Source organism: Nicotiana tabacum, chromosome 19 (assembly GCF_000715075.1).
Source record: "Nicotiana tabacum cultivar K326 chromosome 19, ASM71507v2, whole genome shotgun sequence".
In the NCBI taxonomy this organism is placed as follows: domain Eukaryota; kingdom Viridiplantae; phylum Streptophyta; class Magnoliopsida; order Solanales; family Solanaceae; genus Nicotiana; species Nicotiana tabacum.
The window spans coordinates 333,764-353,966 of NC_134098.1; the positions used below are offsets into that span (position 1 = coordinate 333,764).

General features: G+C 36.7%; 1 protein-coding gene across 1 annotated transcript; it reads left to right on the forward strand.

Annotated features, from left to right (window-relative positions):
- Positions 1 to 3,203: 3,203 nt before the first annotated feature.
- On the forward strand, positions 3,204 to 3,728 carry LOC142173299 (uncharacterized). Its single transcript, XM_075238604.1, has one exon. It carries the CDS (start codon positions 3,204 to 3,206, stop codon positions 3,726 to 3,728), a length of 525 nt encoding a protein of 174 aa, XP_075094705.1.
- Positions 3,729 to 20,203: the final 16,475 nt, after the last annotated feature.

Below are 20,203 nucleotides of genomic sequence, written 5' to 3' on the forward strand. Positions count from 1 at the left end.
TAGTGGGGAGTATATAACTAAATATGATGGCGAAATTTACGTACCAAAAATGCAAATAATCACTTGTGCTATTCAAAATCTTTATGAATTTCCTGCCAATTCTGCTGTGCTGAAATGATTTCATTGCAAGTAGTAGCTAGGACCACTTGACTTTATTAATAGATGGTTGTATCCACTGTTTTAAAAGGCTTTTTGGGACTCGCCTCGGGGCTCGCTCCTGGACGAGGCACTACTAAAACGCCCTGAGGCTCACGTGTGGGGCTTAGTTATGTGAGGCTTACGCCCCAAGCGTCCGACTAAGCACCCGAAATACACCCAATGCTCAGTGCTCGGGGCTCTCCTAACAGTTCCTAATATAAATCATGCGTCGTATTCCCTAATTAGCTTTGTCGACACTCAAAATTCCTTAACAAATAAACGACTAAAGTACTATTCATCAAATCTAAATATGAAGATTGAGAGTAATTCAAAATAAGGAGTCATAGTATTAAATATTTACATATAAGTAGGGTGAATATCAAATGAATATTTCTACTGAAAATAAATAGCCCAAATTTATATCTTCATTTTTGTAGCTCGTCATATCTTAGTTCTGTCTCTGAAAATTATCAAACTTTTATTATTTTACTATTTGTAAGCAATTTTATATTTATTCATAAGAAGTAATGATTTAAATTATAGTACTAATGAAGTTTCCTAATTATTAACTTTTAGGGTGATAAACTGTGTAGTTTGATAATATTTTTTATTGTGATTTTTTAATTGATTGAAAGATAAGATGTTATAGTTTATTTTTAACTCATAATAACTTGAACATTTGCATTTTTTATAATTATAAAAAAATGCTAGATATTTTATTTTTTATGAGTTATTCTAATCTTTTAAATTTTTTTAAACTTTTAATGTACTTTATATTATGCTATTTATTAATTTATAAATCAAAAAATTAAAGATCCATGGGGCTTACGCCCTATACCTCGGGGCTTACGCCTCGCCCCACATTAAGTAAAATGCCCCGCCTTTTAAAATACTGATTGTATCATCATGAGTCGAAACCACATTAATATTATTTTCTTGAATTTCCTAATCATTCTCTCAAGTCACATGAATGTTTTTTAAAAAATAATTATAATTGAGAAAATAACATCGTACAACCGCACTTTAAAAATAGTCGGACAATATATAATTTATATATATATATATATATATATATATATATATATACGTTATATACAAAAAAAAATATATATAACTTTTATAATTTTGAAGAATATATAGGATGTAAATTATCTTTACCTGTTATAATTAGTTACGGACGAATGCAATCCTCAAGTCAGACATCCAGATGGTCTTATTCATAAATGAAAACCTTTTTGAGAAGGAACGAAGAGAAAAAATATACATATCCATTCCTTATAAGTTGTCATCAAAATGTGTTTGTGAGTTCTGCTGATTGGTGAACAACTTTGATTTAGACTCAAACATATCAATTGATCCAGTTACAACCATTTTTCGAACTTACTTTTATTGCATTTTTTCTTTGTCCTTTCTTTTGGAATAGTTTTTTTTTTCTTTTTTCAAATCTCAATGTTACTTTAGATATGATATAATGTAATACTCCATGTAAATTCCACATGGACAAAACATGTGAGAGATATTAGGCATATAAGTAACTAGCCTTAAACCCTGATGATGCGTTTTAAAGTCGTGCGGATCGATTTAGGCCCAAATCAGACAATATCATTAGTGGACGAGGTTATTACATATGGTACCAAAGCTACTCCGCGTGCAACCTTGAATGCTAGTAGAAAAACCTCAACTAATGACGCATTTTAAAGCCTTGCGGACATAAGCCCAGGGAAAACAATATCACTAATGGACTGGACTGTTTCATCTGGACTGTTTCATCTAAGGCTCCTCTAAGTCTCTTGGTTCAACCTATGTTTTTCCTGTTTAGAAACAAAGACTTCACATTTAATAGACTATTTTTCTGGAATTTTCTTGTGTTTTTTTTTCTGTGCGTCATAGGGGTGAAGTGTTGGTAGAGTAATCTTTAGGTGGTAATGTTTTATAGTGGAAAAAATCATTTGTTATGGGCGATCAATTTAAAGGGATGAGAGACAATATTATTTGGAGTATTATTATTTTTAGTCTGTGTCAGAACTTATTTATATTCGGTAGTCGAAAAAGTATATAAAATTTGTATAATTTTTTTATATAACATACAAAATATTTATATATACAAAAGAATATTAAAAAAAAGTATACATGTTCGGCTATTACTTTGAGAGCGTCTATACAATATTATTTTAGAAATGCAAAGACTAGACATGGTTGTAATATTTAGCCAACAATAGAGTAGTAGCGAAATGAAGTGGCCCTCTAGGGATCTAATTGGACCATAATTGCACAAACTTATTAACAATTAATGAAAAGTCGCGATCTTGACATTCTTGTCACTCTATTAATTTTTATTATTACTTACTTAGCCTTTGTTGAGTAAGTAAACTAGCCCAATAAGTATTACTTCAATCAGGATCAGTGCGTTGTACTTTTGACTCTTATATGTCATTGTATGTTGCTGTTTGCGGGGGTTTGGGTGCGGGGGCAAGTGGGTAAGAGGGCTAAGGGAGCCACCAGGTTGAGAGTTGGGTCTTGGAACATAGGAACTTTGACTGGAAAGTCTATTGAGTTAGCGAAGATTATCTGAAAGAGGAAGATTAATATAGCTTGTGTACATGAGACTAGATGGGTAGGAGATAGGGCGCGGGATGCGGACGGGTTTAAACTATGGTTTTTTGGGACCAAGGGGCAGGAACGAGGTTGGTATTTTGGTTGATAAGGACTTCCGAAATTTAGTGATAGAGGTTAGGAGAGTGAGCGACAGACTGGTGAGTATTAAGCTAGTTGTTGGTGGATTTACTTTGAACATAATCAGTGCGTATGCACCCGAGGCAGGATTGGATGAGGAAGTCAAGAGGCATTTATGGGAGGATTTAAATGAGATGGTGTGCGGTATACCGCCCACTGAGAAGCTTTTTATTGGATGAGATTTCAACTGCCACATTGGAGCGACGTCTAAGGGCTATGATGATGTACATGGTGATTTCGGTTTTGGAGATAAAAATGGAGGGGGAGCTTCACTGTTGGATTTTTCTAGAGCGTTTGATTTGGTGATAGCAAACTCGAATTTTTCGAAGAAGATGGAACACTTGGTCATATTCCGGAGCTCGGTGGCCAGGACCCAGATTGACTATCTTCTCTGCAGGAGGTCCGATAAAGGTCTTTATACGGATTGCAAGGTCATCCCGAGTGAGAACTTCATGACCCTTCATAGGCTCCTGGTCATAGACTTTGAGATCACGAGGAAAAAAAGGAAGAGGGTGGTGTATGAACAACCTAGGATCATGTGGGGAGCCTTGACTGAAGACAAAGCGCAGGAGTTGGGGGTTAAGTTGTTGACTGTGAGAGCTTGGAGGAGTAATGGGGATGCGAGCCTGATGTGGACCACGATGGCGCAGTGCATTAAGAAAACTACCAGAGAGGTTCTAGGGGTCTTAAAAGGTTACAATGGTGGTCGCAACGGAGACTGGTGTTGGAATGGAGAGGTCCAAAGAAAGGCAAACACCAAGAAAGTGGTGTATCTGAAACTAGTGGAAAGCATTGACGAGGAGGAGAAGAGTCGAATAGAAAGCGATATAATTTGGCTAGGAAGGAGGCAAAGTTAGCAGTTATGGCGGATAAGACTGCAACATTTAGTCGTTTATATGAAGAACTTGAAGGTAAAGGCGGGGATAAGAGGTTGTTTAGGCTATCCAAGGTGAGAGAGAGAAAGGCCCATGACTTGGACCAAGTGAAGTGCATCAAGGACGAAGAAGGTAGAGTTTTGTTGGATGAGGTGCATATCCGCCGGAGATGGCAGACTTACTTCCATAGTCTCTTGAATGAGGATGGGAACACCAATATTATTTGGGTGATTTGGGATCCTCCGAGAGTCGTTGTGACTTTGGGTATTGCAGACGGATTAGAGTTGAGAAGGTTGTGTGGACTATGCGTAAGATGAGCAGGAGCAGAGTAACCGGGCCAGATAAAATCCCGATGGAGTTTTGGAAGAGTGTGGGCAGGGCGGGCTTGGAGTGGCTTAGGTTATTCAATGTCATTTTCAGGACGAAAAATATGCCCGAAGAGTAGAAATGGAGCACGATGGTTCCTTTGTACAAGAATAAGGGTGATATCCAAAATTATAACAACTATCAGGGTATTAAGCTACTTAGTCATACTATGAAGGTGTGGGAGAGGGTGGTGGAGCTAAGGGTAAGGAGAAGGGTGTTTATTTTCGAGAACTAGTTTGGATTTATGCTGGGGCGTTCGACTACGAAAGCCATTCACCTTATTAGGAGATTGATGGACCAATATAGGGAGAGGAAGAGGGACTTGCATATGATGTTCATCGATTTAGAAAAGGCTTACATTAAAGTCCCGAGGGGGAGGGGGGGATTCTGTGGAGATGTTTGGAGGCTAGAGGGGTATATGTGGCCTACATTAGGGTGATTAAAGACATGTATGAGGGAGCGAAGACATGTGTGATGACAGTGGAAGGGGTCTCTGATCATTTCTCGATCATGATGGGGTTGCATCAGGGGTCGACACTCAGCTCTTTTTTGTTTGCCCTGGCGATGGACGTACTAATTCGCCATATCCAAGGGGAGGTGCCGCGGTGCATGTTATTTGCAGGCGATATTATTTTGATTGACGAGATGCGAGACAGTATTAACGCGAGGTTAGAGGTATGGAGGCAGACCCTGAAGTCTAACGGTTTCAAGCTGAGCAGAACCAAGATAGAATACTTGGAGTGTAAGTTTAGTGGTGCTACTGAGGGAGTGGAATGAGAGGTGAGGCTGTATTCACAAGTCATTCCTAGGTGGGAAGTTTTAAGTACCTTGGGTCTATTATACAGGGGATGGGGAGATTTATGAAGATGTCACACATCGTATTGGGGAGGGATGGATGAAATGGATACTTGCTTCCGGTATTTTGTATGACAAGAAGGTACAACCACAACTTAAAGGTATGTTTTATAGAGCGGTGGTCAGACCAACTATGTTGTATAGGGCTGAGTGTTATCCAGTCAAGAGCTTCCATATTCAGAAGATGAAGATAGAAGAGATGAGGATGTTGAAATGGATGTGCGGGCACACCAAATTAGATAGGATTAGGAATGAAGTTTTTCGGGACAAGGTGGGTGTGGCCCCTATTGAGGACAAGATGCGGGAAGCACGGCTTAAATGGTTTGGACATGTGAGGAGGGTAAGCACACACGCCCCGGTAAGGAGGTGTGAGAGGTTGATATTGGAGGGCCTTAGGAGAGGTAGAGGTACGCCGAGGAAGAGTTGGGGTGAGGTGATTAGGCATGACATAGCACAACTACAACTGGCCGAGGACATGGCCCGTGATAAGAAGGTGTGGAGGTCGAAGATTAGGATAGTAGGTTAGGTAGTCTAGATTATTCATACCGGCAGTGTTAGTACGCATTCTCGCATTTGGTTGGTAGTAGGCTTATTTGAATACCTGTCATTTTATTTTTTGGATTTCGATCATCTTACTATCTTATTATGTATGCTACTTTTATATGATTTTTCGGTGTTATCCCGTCTTATTTTCTTGTTATTATTGGCGTACCTATGCTCGCTTGAGCCGAGGGCCTATTGAAAACAGCTTCTCTACCACCACAAGGTATGGGTAAGGTCTGCGTGCATGCTACCCTCCCCATGCCTCACTATGTGAGATTATAATGTGTTGTTGTTGTTGTTGTTGTTGTTGTTGTTGTTGTTGTTGTTGTTGTTGTTGTTGTTGTTGTTGTTGTTGTTGTCGTCGTCTTATTTTTGCCTTATCAAGCAAGTCACACCTAATTTCCCTTGATGCCATCTTGATAACTGGACTGAATGTCTTATCATAGTCTATACCCTACTGCTGGTTGTAGCCTTTGGCTACCACGCGAGCCTTGTAGCGATCAATAGTCCTATCAGACTTTGTTGTTGTTGTTGTTGTTGTTGTTGTTGTTGTTGTTGTTGTTGTTGTTGTTGTTGTTGTTATTGTTGTCATTGGCTACCACGCGAGCCTTGTAGCGATCAGGTCAGGAACTCCTGCAATAGGCAGCTAGCCTATTGGAAAAAGACTACTCTCATCCCTCTCCCGAGGTAGCTACTTTTTTTTTTCGTGCTTCTTAAGTCGATGTTGACCTGTATATAAGTCAGATGTTGGAAAGGGAAGCCCCCATAATATAAGCACTCTTTCAGTCAAGTAATGCCTTTAGAGCCTATAGTATAGCTGAGTAGCTAAGAGCTTCTGGTAATTTAAAAACGTAGGAATCGACTTCTTTTGCGTTAATGGGGCTTTGAGGGACGTCTTCTCTTTCCCTTATCAAGCAAGTCACACCTAATCGCCCTTGATGCCATCTTGATAACTGGACTGAATGTCTCATCATAGTCTATACCCTATTGCTGGTTGTAGCCTTTGGCTACCACGCGAGCCTTGTAGCGATCAATAGTCCCATCAGACTTTGACTTTCTCTTGTATAACCACTTGCGAGCCGATACACAAATTTATAAATCAAAATTTAGCAGGAAAATGGGATGAAGCCCGCCAGAAAGCTTTTGACAAAATAAAGGACTCCATTCTAGTGCCTACAACCCTCCCAAACCCCACTATGTGAGATTATACTCTGCTGTTGTTGTTGTTGTTGTTGTTGTTGTTGTAGTATTTAGCTTCTCAAGATTCAAAATATATGAAACTTTATCAACATTTTTAAATGTATTTTTTTATCATATTCTGCGTGCACACTACCCTCCCAGACCCCACTATGTGAGATTATACTCTGTTGTTGTTGTGTTGTTGTTGTTGTTGTTGTTGTTGTTGTTGTTGTTGTTATTGTTGTTGTTGTTGTTGTTGTTATTGTTGTCTTCTCTTTCCTTTATCAAGCAAGTCACACCTAATCGCCATCTTGATAACTGGACTGAATGTCTCATCATAGTCTATACCCTATTGCTGGTTGTAGCCTTTGGCTACCACGCGAGCCTTGTAGCGATCAATAGTCCCATTAGACTTTGTTGTTGTTGTTGTTGTTGTTGTATTTAGCTTCTCAAGATTCAAAATATATGAAACTTGACCAACATTTTTAAATGTATTTTTTTATCATATTGTGCGTGCACACTACCCTCCCAGACCCCACTATGTGAGATTATACTCTGTTGTTGTTGTTGTTGTTGTTGTTGTTGTTGTTGTTGTTGTTGTTGTTGTTGTTGTTGTAGTATTTAGCTTCTCAAGATTCAAAATATATGAAACTTTATCAACATTTTTAAATGTATTTTTTTATCATATTCTGCGTGCACACTACCCTCCCAGACCCCACTATGTGAGATTATACTCTGTTGTTGTTGTGTTGTTGTTGTTGTTGTTGTTGTGGCTTTGAGGGACGTCTTCTCTTTCCCTTATCAAGCAAGTCACACCTAATCGCCCTTGATGCCATCTTGATAACTGGACTGAATGTCTCATCATAGTCTATACCCTATTGCTGGTTGTAGCCTTTGGCTACCACGCGAGCCTTGTAGCGATCAATAGTCCCATTAGACTTTGTTGTTGTTGTTGTTGTTGTTGTATTTAGCTTCTCAAGATTCAAAATATATGAAACTTACTAACATTTTGAAATGTATTTTTTTATCATATCGACATGAGATGATTTACAGGTTATGGTACTTTTCATATAATTTTTAAATGTCTAAATTTTAATTCTAAAATAATAAGTTGAACTAATTCAATTTGTCTTCAAAAATTAGTTAAAGTGATGTGTGATATAAACAGAGGAAGTATATAATTTTACGCGTTATCAGTACAATTTCATCAAGAAAACTAAAATTTGCAGTCATCAAAAGGTAGGTCTAAGACAGCTCTAAAGATTTATCTCGTGACTAGCTAGGCGATGACTATATTCTAGCTGATATTTTAATTTTTAATTGTATAGTCTTTGTTTTCTAAACTTGCAAAACTTAGTGTGAACCAAGAAAATTAAAGCATATTTAAGTAACATCACGATAAAAAATAATCATAAAACTATTCCAAAAGAAATAACAAAGATATAAAAAGGGAAAATATTTAAATTTGTCATCGAATAATAAACGATCTAAATTTGCCTTCCGTTAATGGTTGGGGTCAAATCTATCCTTATCAATATAAAAATTGGCTAGATTTACCCTTATTGACTAATGTCGTCAAAAGTTTAGTCTCTAATGATATTGTTTAGTACTCGTGATACCATGTGTCCAACCCACAAGCCATTTTTACAAGGAAAAGACGAGCAAATTTACCATTGAACTATGTGAAATTATCCAAATTTTCCACTGAGTTTTAGAAAGGATCAGTATTTGACCATCATTTTTCTCAACCATTTTATTGTCTCTCATTCCTTTAAATTGATCACCACTATAACAATTGATTTTTTCCACCATAACCATTGTCTCTCATCCCTTTCCACTATATTGCATTTCTTACATATAGTATGAGCTTGCCTTTCGGTTAAAGTGAGAAGAGTACTTTCAACACCACTTAACGTGCCATTCTTTTCTGTATGGAATGTAATATGCCATGTCTCACTCTAATATAATTGCCAAATAAATTAGGTGGGAATTAGATAATACAAAAAGATAATAATTAATGGCAAAAGACTATTACAAGTTCTTTCCGACCATTTGGACCTGGAGAATGGAGATGATAAAATTGATTGTTGCTCCATGACTCAGGATTCCTGACTTATTGTACTTTGCTTGACTTTCAATCGAATACAACTTCAAACATTGGTTGAATTCCTGGACTTTTGTAGTACGAGAATGAACATTAAGTTAACCTAGAAGATATTAAATTTAACAAAGAGATATCAGGTTCCTCGACCTTTCCTTGTTAACTGCTATAACTTATATTTTTTCCGATATCTAAATCACTGACCCGACTAATCTAGATTCACATCGTGTAGGAATCATTAACGGAAAAGCATTCTCTAGTAGGAATTACTCCTTATTCTGAGCTTGAACCTACACGACCTTAGTTGGTTAATGTTGGAGGGATCTCATTCATCCATATCACGTTCCCTAATGGTGTACCTGATATATATATATATATATATATATATATATATATATATATATATATATATATATATATTCCCCTTTCCCTTTCATTGCCTAAGCCCCTTCCCATGAAGACGAGACACACAACAATGACGAGAACCATATGAAGAAAAACATATTCCCCTTCCCTTTCATCGCCTAAGCCAGAAAACCATTCTCCAAACCTTGTATCATATCCTTTGTAAAATATTTTCCCTATGTATGCTTTAGTTGTTTCTATCTCAAGCCTGTAAAATGAATAAAGTTTTACGCTTCAGTGTGTAAGTTTTTAATTTTCAAGTCGAGTAAACTCTTTCGGGTTTACCGAAATGGAAATCTCTCCTATAAACATGTAAGTTGCTGCTTTTATCTAAAAATTATGTTTCTGGATATTACCCAATTTTATTTATAGCTTTATGTTTTATTTTCATGTATCTAATTTCTCAGTTGCTAGTTTATAAATAACTAAAAGATCACTTTAAGTATATGGTTATTTTTCCAACTCCTTAACAACTTAGATGGATTAACCTGTAAATTCCTAGGAGAAACCGGTTAAGTTAGGCCCAAAAAATTATCAGAAAGGTGTTAAAATGGGTACATATGTTTAACTGTGGCCACAGTGAGGTTAAAGAAAAAAGTATTAAGAAAAGATCTAGTTCTTTAAAAGATTGGGAAGAAGAGTATATAAGGGATAATTTAAGTCCACAAATAAAAGAAAAAAGGATTACCGTTAAGCTTTACTGGAAAACTCGCATAATTTGAAACTTATTTAAACAATTCAAAAAGGTCCATTAATTAAGAGGCGTATAAAGTAGATCAAATCAGAAAGTTATCATAGTCGACATAAAAGGAAATAAAATACCAAATTGTTTACCCTTAAAAGTGGATAACAATTGAATTTATACACGATTTTAAGAATATGTGGATTAATATATATATATATATATATATATATATATATATATATATCATTTTTGGTAGAATATAAATATATGTAAAAGAAGAATCGTCTCTAGCTGTGTTGATAGAAACTGAATAAAGGCATTAACGGAATGTTTGGTGGCATTTCCTGAATATGTTGCATACCACATATAATGGTCCTTCAATTCTGTACGGTTTATAAATTATCAGATCCACAAAAATCAAGTGAAACTACTAATTAATACTTCTTCGTCTTTACACAGTGAACAACAAAGAACAAAGTCTAAGGTACGTCCACTTTTTAATTTCATGTGGTCCGATCAAATCCATCATCTTAATTTAGATTCCTTTCATTGCCTTAAATATGCATGGGACCATTTTCCCTCACTATAACTTTTTCTTTCTTTGTTCCTCAATTATGTATTTTGGTTACGGTTCTCAAAGTTTCGTGATATCAAATTCTAGTTAATGAAGGTTTTAGTAAGTACACGTTAAGGTATTTGGCAAGTTATCTTACCTAAACTACATTGAAGTGTGTAATTATCTCATCTAAAAGTTTAATATGTTAGAAAGAGCACACTTTAATTTTATCTACTTAATTATGTCTTCGACAAACTATACCTTCTTTGTTCTCTTATTCACATTAAATCAAATTGAGATTAAACGAATATGGTGATTATTTGGATATTTTTTTTCCTTTACCCCGTAAAAACAAAATAATTTTAGAAAGCCCCAAAGAGAAACAATCTCTTTCCATTCATCATAAGCTCATAACCTACCCTTTCATCCTTCGCCTTTCTCCTCTCCTACTTGCTCTTTTACCGCATGGGGTCATTGACCGATTTGGGATTTAAAATTCTATGGGTTCAATTTTTAAGGTTCTTAGTATTGAACTCGTTATTTTTTTTAAAGCTATAGGTTTATATTTACTATTTGTTGCAATTTTAGTAGATTTTTTTCACATAAATTTATGCTTCGTTTCGAATGTTATGAATTCAATTGAACACATTTCTATAATTGTATATCTGCTCCTGCTTGGGGGTAGAGATAACATAAATTACCAATAGAATTAAATATAGGAATTAGGAAGTTGCTTTATAGAATTTCATTAGTGATAAGTAATGCTATTTTGTGTTTTGATGATGGTCAAACGTTCTCGAGGAACCAGATAGGGATCATATGTGATTAGTTCTCTAGCTGTCGTATACTCAACTCTATAGTTGTAAAAGCTGCTGCACTGTACCTACTATTAGCAGTACAACAACACAGTTATAGCTTGCTAAGATCAAACTAAAAGACCCTATCTTTTCTCGCATGCTCTCTTATAGATATAGAACATGTTACAGGGTTTGACCTAACACTTGCAAATTAAATCCAAAAATCATATTCTCTTAAGTGCTAGCCACCATAGCCTTCAAGGCTCTCTCAAGAATAAGGCTGCTACAACCTCAAGGACCAGATCCCGACACTGAAGATATGTTAAGTCCTTAGATTTGTTAAGTCTTTGTTATTTTGTTCTTCGCTTGTAATCCTACACTACTTTTAAGAAGTGTCTTTGTAGGACAGATTTCAACTATTGTTTTGTTTGGTTTCTTGATTAGAGTTAGTCAAGGTTTGTTGCTTTGTAATAAAGTTATTGCAAAGGGCTTACAAAAGAGTTATTGTAAGGGGTGAGGGATTAAGAGTTTAATTTCTAGATTGCAATAGGTTTTAATCTGAAGTTTGCTTGGTTTAGTGCAGTTGAAATCCTACTAGGGTAGGTCGTGGGTTTTAATTCCTTGAGCAAGGAGTTTTTCACGTAACTTTCGTGTGTCTTTTACTTTCTGCTTATATACTATGGGAACAAATAGAGAACCTCGTTCCCTATACTGTTTGGTTTTACTTTCCTTTAGGAATAGATAGATAACCTAGTTCCCTATACTGTTTGGTGGACTCCTATTTTCTATCAATTATACCTCACATGATATACACTTAATTAACATACCATGCATGCTTAGACTTTTGGTATTATTTGTCTAACTTAATCCTTTAATTATCCAAGGCACTTAATCCTGCACCTAAACTTCCTGCCTTTTAGGTTTTATGGTGAATTTCTAGTTCTGGAATATTTCTTTGTAAAACAAATCTATGCATCCTTTCTGCCTTCTTGAATGTAGGGGTAAGGACTGTGTACACACTCCCCTCCCCATACCCCACTTTGTTGTTATTTTTTTTGTTGTTGTTGTTGTTGTTATTGTTGTTGTTGTTGTTGTTTTTGTATAACAAATCTAAGGAGGGAATATTCTCCAATCCTTAATTCTTTTCCTTTTCTTTTTATAGTCTATTTATCACTTTTAAAAAAAGTAGAAGATAAATCTCATAAACCAATGTCAAACTAGAGCAAATATTTCAATTAGACTAATGAATCTTAATTTTCCTACAAATAATACATCTGCTCAACTTGAAACCTTTAGACTCAAGGGCCTGTCTCCAAGCCTCCAGCCTCTCAGTGACGCTGCCTCGCATCTCATTAATCAGAACAATATCGTCAGCAAATAACATACACCATGACATCTCCCCTTGAATATGGCGTGTCAGTGCATCCATCATCAGGGCAAATAGGAATGGACTGAGCGCAGATCTTTGATGTAACCCCATAACAACTAGAAAATGCTCTGAGACGCCTCACAATGTCCTAAACCGAGTCTTAGCTCCATCATAAATGTCCTTAATCACCCTAATGTAAGCAACCGACACACCTTTTTCCTCTAAGCATCTCCATAGAACCTCTATAGGAACCTTATCATATGCTTTTTATTGATATGGTTCTATTAATCGATAAGCAGCGGTTGCTTACCCACGGACACCTAAGCCCACGGTTGCAAGTCCATTTCAAATTTAAAATCCTTAAGCCCATACTTTACTTTCCTATCAAGAACTAGAACAGCTACCCCGACCTCACACCGAACAACACTCGACTTGATCCTTCTTTCTTTTCTCCTTCCACTCTTGCCTTGCCGCTGTTGTTGGTGAGTGAATAGCTATTAGTGCATTTCTTAGTGGATTTACTGCTTTACCACTTGTCTTGCCTATCAACTGTTAACCCTTTGCACCGGTCTCCGTGCTATTGAATCAGAAGCAAAGAAGAGAAATAAAATGAGCTCTTAAAAAGGTAATTGAATGCGTATCCGGTGCGGCACTTGACTTTCAGGAAGATAAGTGAGATATCGCTAAATGGAGTATACCTCTAGAAATAGAAATTTCGATTGAATGGACAGATGTCTTCTTTAAGAAAGTAAGGCACTAGGCGTAGGAGAAAGGATAACATGCCCCTAATCGGATTGAAGGCCAGGATTTCACATGGTACTTTTATCAATCTAATTTATTTCGTACCTTTCGTTCAATAAGAAAATGGGTCAAATTCTACATGATCAAACCTACGGGACTTAAGGAATGATATAAAAAAAAAGAGAAAAAATATTCGTATTAAATAAATATGAAGTAGAAGAACCCAGATTCCAAAGGAACAAATTCAAACTTGAAAAGGATCTTCCTTATTCTTGACGAATGAGGGGCAAAGGGATTGATCAAGAAAGATCTTTTGTTCTTCTTATATATAAGATCGTGATTGGATCCACATATGTTTGATAAAGAGAATAATCTTATCCTTTGAGAATAATAAAAAAATGGACAGTGTTCAATTGAAACATGAAAACGTGACTAAATTGGTCCTAGCTACTCTTATTATTGATGTTTTTATTTTGATTAACATTTTCATTTGTATTCAAATTTAAAAGAAGTAATTTGCTTGGTATAATCCACAGTTTTATTTTATATACATTATAAAGTGGTATAAATTCTGGGAATAGCCAAAATTCCAGATTCAATATGGGACGATTTAATATTTTTTCATTCATTCCCATCTAATCAAAAAAGTCTTTTTTCAAATTTTTTGATTGTTTTCTGGATTTTGATGAGTCGTAAGATAAAAAAGGCATATTCTGAATTTCTTCATTCGAAGTGAATTCTTAGCTTTTTTCTGAATTCTTTCTAGATTCTTTCTAGATTCAAAGACTAACTACAAAATCACAAAGAAAATAGATTCATTAGTCTGATATCTTGTATAAAACTCATGTGTGTAAGAAATATTCGATCGCATAGAGTATACGAATGGGTTGATTAACAATTCACAAATGAAAAATATGGCAAAAAAGAAAGCATTCACTCCTCTTTTTTATCTTGCATCTATAGTATTTTTGCCCTGGTGCCGCTGATGAAGCCACATCCGTAAAGTTTTAATCGGCAGAGGCACATGCGTATAACTAGTATTAAAACCTTGTAATAGAATATGCTTGTTCGCCCCAAGCTCATCCGAGAGAACATGAAATAACATCTCTGTATGTTTAGTTTGAAGGAACGTACCGGCATCGGGTATCTCTGGAACTTAAACATGAGCTGAACCTTCTCCCCGGTCAATAGAATTTCTTACCCAGTCTCCTATTTTCGCAGACCAATAATAAGTAGAATCAATTTCCTTTTGATTAGGGATTCAATAAGGTGACTTGGAATACCAAAACTCAATTTCAAGTGGCGACTCTGGATAAAGTATTCCCTATCAAAAATTATCACTTTAATTGAAAAAACTCTTTAACCCATAACAATCCATAACACACATATCTTTTGGGGTATAAAAGGGGTGTGACAGCTCTGGCGACTCTACTGGGGACAATAAGAATTCGAGCTTGTACATGTTGACTTTTATTTGGCTTTATTAATTTTTGTATATACTGTGATTTATTTAGGACCTAATGTGCTACCTGCCTGCTTTTTATTGCTTTCATATTGTTGAATTGTGTATATAAATTGTCTTCCCACGCAACCCCTATGAGTCTTCTGGATAAATTAAAATTGAGCATTTGCTTGACATAGCCCACTTTCTTTGAGATAGCCGAGGTGCTTGCTACCCAGTGAAGGATTTTAGTCACACATGTTTTAGGCGGGGAGCACCACCAGCTAAGTCGGAAAGTAATGCTACCGGTATGCTTGACGCTCCTCGGCTCGGGTTGTCCGCTCGAGTAAGCCAGTCTAGACACCTTCTCCATCAGGATTTAAACCTAGAAGAACATACCTCATGCCGGATATCCCTAGTAGATTCGCTTTATTTGCATCACGTGCATTTGACTTAGCGAAACTCGGCACAGGGGCCGGATCCGTATAAGACAGGTATCCTCTTTGAGACCATAACGTTCATATTATGTGCTACATGTTGCATTATTTCGAAAGCTTGCATGTTGACAGGCTTTAGGGTAGATCAGTTGAATGAAATGAGAGAAATAAAGAACATTCTCTCGATTTCTGTACAAATAACTGTTCCTTTTTTTTTTTAAAAAAAAGGGGCCCGAAGTGGTGTGGTGCGTATGGTGATCAAGATTAATTTTCATAATAAGAAAAAAAATAGCCAGTTTCATTTCAAATTTTAAGTTGAACTACACGGGTCTGATTCTCACTACTCGGTGAGATACGTAGGCAACCTCCATCGGGTCCGGCCATCAATTTTCAAAAAATAATTCCTTTATTTCTTCTTTAGAAGTCTCTCTTTCGAAAATTCCAAAGAAAATTTTGAAATCCAAAAATATTTTTGTTCTTATTTAGAAGTCTTTCTTTCCGAAATTAAAATTCAAAATTCAAAATTCAAAATTGAAAAATATTTTCTTTCTTCTATAGAAATCTATATTTCAAAAATTCAAAAACAAATCTTTCTTCTTTTTAAAAAAAATATTTTGTAGCAAATTATACTATCAGGCGGTCTGCCCAGTAGCTATTTTATTAATAAAAAAAAAATCACAAAGGAATAGTACAAGTAAGGGCGGCAAAAGCTACAGTAGTGTTGTATCTATGCCTTGGCTATATAATTATCCCTCTACGCCTCCATCGCCTTGTGATGGAAGCCTCATGCTGAGGATGTGGCTGCCGGCAAAGTTCCACGAGGGCAAATGATCTCATAGCTGTTAGGATATTTCCCAAAGACATAAGACAAATAGAAAACACATACTAAGTTGTACCTTACCTTACAATTCCTATTGAGGCATGAACAACCTCATCTTTTAGCAAACATGTAAAAAATAAGAACTCGAAAGAAGTAAGTACTCTATGATCATCATAGAGTTTATAACACACTCTATGATGATATTACATATGATAATGCCTAGAAAATGATAAAATAAAACAAGGTAGAAATTGGATTCTTACCCCTCATTCATTATACTTGTGAGTTTTTCAAATTGTAGCTCCTTAAAATCCTCTTTAGCTATCTTCAATAAATCTTCAAAATTCCTCATTTCTTCATCAATCCTCTTCAACATGTGTTCAACATACATTATTCCCTTCTGGAATGGTCGGACGTTGTAGATTTGGTTGTGGCTGCTGAATTTTGCTTTGCAACTCGCATTGGGAGTTGCCTAATGACAACTCCTTCATTCATATTAGTGTTGATGGTGGAGGCTTGATATTTAATATTTTATTGATGTTCATACCTGAAGATTGCTGGTCTTGTACATTTATTGGGTGTGCTAATTTGTATGGTGTTATACTGTCCATTGTATCTAAGATTGCCTTATCATTTGCTCTAATCCTAGCCTTACTTGAATGCTTAAAAACACGCGCTCCGTTGCCAAATTATTTGGTAGGAGAAGTTTGAGTATCTTTCTTACCTTGTGCCGCTGGTGAATCCACTGGAAGTGAGCTGCCGCCTTCACTTACCTTGACATCACTATCTTTAAAAAGCACTTCATCATTAGCCTCTTCATCCTCAACTTGATCAGCCTACAATTTACTCTAGAACATCACTCTATGTAAGAGTTCTGTTTGATCTTGTGCATTGTCATGTTGGCCAATTTGCACATTGTTCTCCTCCCTCATGTCCTCTTTTACCACATCATAATCGTTCCCAGTGTACAATAGAAGCTGCTCGGATTCATCAACATGCTCACCAAATGATTCTAGCGACTGAGAAGGGACATCATGAACCGATGTGTTCAAAGTGACCAATGGTTGCTTGATGATAGGATTTGAACTCATCATCATAGCCATCTGAGTATCTTTAATGATTTTTGCAACTTCAGGACTAGAAATATATAGCTTTGGAGTATTGGTCATTGTGGTTGAAGTAGACAATTGGACTGCCCCAGCCTTTGGCGCATCACCAAGAACAATGTCCTTCGAAACAATTAATCGACCACCTGTGTGGTTGGAAAATTTCTGTTGTTTGCTTATGCCTGGAGTGCTGGACGTAGGTACATGATCACCCTTTAACACCTCTGCTAAGCTGATCATCGATGCAACTTGTTGAGCACCCAAATTTTTACTCAAAGCATCACTGTGTTGAGCATGTTCCTCACTGCTAGGACGAGGCAGAATTAGCTGTTGCTGCTGTTTTCCACTGCTTGGTGACTGGTTCTTGCTGGTTTTTGAGGCTGCCTCATGCCCAACCTGCTGTTCCTTCTTCCCAACATCATCCACAATAGATTCATTCATCAGCGCATCAAAAGAATTAGAGATATTAACTTCCTTTGATGCACTTGCCAGCTTTGTCGTAACATCAATCTTTTTGTTTGGAGATGAATTTCATCGATGCACCACTGCTCAATCTCCAGCTTTTGCATTTTGCACAGGCTGATATTCTGATTTTTGTGCAGAAGCTATCTCCTGCTGCCCAACATTTTTAATCATAGGAACAACAGGTACATCAGGAGGTTTAGCGCTCTCAGAATTTGGTTGATCCACAAGGGCTGCTGGTTTTTCAACTAGATCAGCTAATGCAGCAGTATTTGTAACAACTCCAGTAGTAGCTATACAAGTTGCCTTCCTCTCAATTTGATCATCCTTAACCTCATCAGTAATACCAACATATCGAGCTGCTGTGGATCTATATTTGTCTTGAGTTTCATGCACATGCCCAGCTATTTTTTCATTCGAAACACCTGTACATTATTTGCTACTTCACCTCTAGATGAATCTCGATCAATCACATAGTAAGTAGCACGATCCACAGTTGCATTCAATGTCACAGTAGGTATCAAAGCCCCAAGAGCAACCTGCTCAACTCCAGTTGTAACTTGATGATGTTTAGCCTCTATATTTACTACTTTAGAACATGTGGTAGTTGCACACTCCAAAGCCACAACACCTACATGTTCTTGCCCCTTATCAGCCATAACCTTATCATATTCACCTCCCTTGTCTCCAATAGTTTGTAATTTTATCAACTTCTGCTGGTTAGATTCTTTTTCAACACCTTCAATCATATTTTGTCCAGCTCTTTTGGCATTCAAATAATCCCTAGCATGTCCTTGCATCTTTTCAACTCCAGTCGTCTCAACAACAGGCAGCTCTTGCACAGCCCTGTTTTCTGCCCCAACTCCATCTTCTGCCTTATCCTTTTCAGTCACCAAACGACATGTTCTTTCATCATGCCCCTGATGCTTACAAAAAGTGCAATATTTGGGGAGATTATCATACACTACTGTCACTACCTCCTGATAATGTTCAACAAATTTTCCAGTCGACTTATCAACGATGTGCAGCTTCACTCGCTTAGGATGTTTGTCTAACATGTCTAATAGAACCTTAACCCTAGCAGCACTTGGCCTTGTTCGATCTTGTGTTTCCTTATCCACTGCAAGAGGCTTTCTTATTGCTGAAGCAATTGACAGTAACGATTTCTTTGCGAAAATATTCGGCGGCAAATCAGGAAACGTAATCCACACTACAGATTTTGATGTTTCCTCCTTGGGATTAAATCCTATCGTCCATGGAAACGTTCTAAAAAAGAATTTGTCACCTTTAGCTTTTATGTAACTAACTGACCTCGACAAGAACTGGACATAATCTTCAAATAAATCGAACCTCACCAGAATATGTCGAAATTCAAGCTGTCCAATATTACACAAACCTCTAACGTCGTACTGTTTCTGGATGAGTTTTCGCAGCTCATGTAAATCTTATTTCCCATATGAAAACTTCATTATAACTGCTTGGTGTAATCCTTCTTCAATGGTAATTGATTTACCTCCTCCATAGTGAATTCTATTATTGGCTCGCCATGGATAAATTTCACAGGAACCAAATTAATCATTGTCGAACTAGCAGCTGATTTTATGGTTTGAAAACGAGCAACATATGATTGTGGATTATGGTTAGGATTTGGAATATTAGGGTTTTGGATTGGCTCTCCCACAACCAAAGGCTGGGGAGAGATCGTGGCAGCCATGGCTGCATTACTCCATAAAAAGTCGCCCAAAATAGAAGAGAGAAGAGAGAGCATTTATTATGTTTTAACTTGGAATTTTAATCTTTTCTTTTTTTAAAAATTGAAATACGAAAACTTGTTAGGAGCTTTCATGGTTTGATTTTTTTTATAAGAGTAAGAAAAAAAGTTAATTTGTTTAATGTATTTTGGATCTTTCCAAACAACGCAAAGATCTAATTCATGTCCACACATGATACGTAGGCAACCTACATCGAGTTCGATTGAACTATTTTTGAAAGAAAAAAATTGAATAATAATAAAGATTGACTGAGTCCATTCTAACGTGTCATTTGTTTTGAATTATGGATAAAGGTTTGAGATGGTTAGTTTGTGGTTAGCTGACAACACTAGATCAAAGGAAAAATATTAATAAATATTTAAGTTGTTACAAGTGCTCACGAGACTCAAGTTCAGACGGTTCAACAAGAGTCTGTTGCAGTTGGGGAAAATAGGATGCTGAAAGAGTGAATAGCTGAAATGTGTCGAGTATGGGCCGATGACCAAGAACTGCCCTCGTTTATTCTTGGTTTCCGAGAGGTTACACCCATCTTGATGACCGCCACTCAGGTCTCATTGTCTGATCCATCTTGCCCACCTGGAGTCAGCTCTTATCCCAATTACATGAATATGGCTGGGACTTCTGTTGTGCACTCCCAAGGCACACCATCAAGAATGAACCAGGAAACCACTAATGTTATGTATGTCTATACCATCCCGTAGCCAGCAGCGATGCATATAAAGATTCATGAGCCATAGTTCGCTACCCAGCAAGAACAATACCACTCGCCTGAGTACCACTCATACTTATTTTATCTTCCTGTAAAAATTAAGAAGCTTGCCT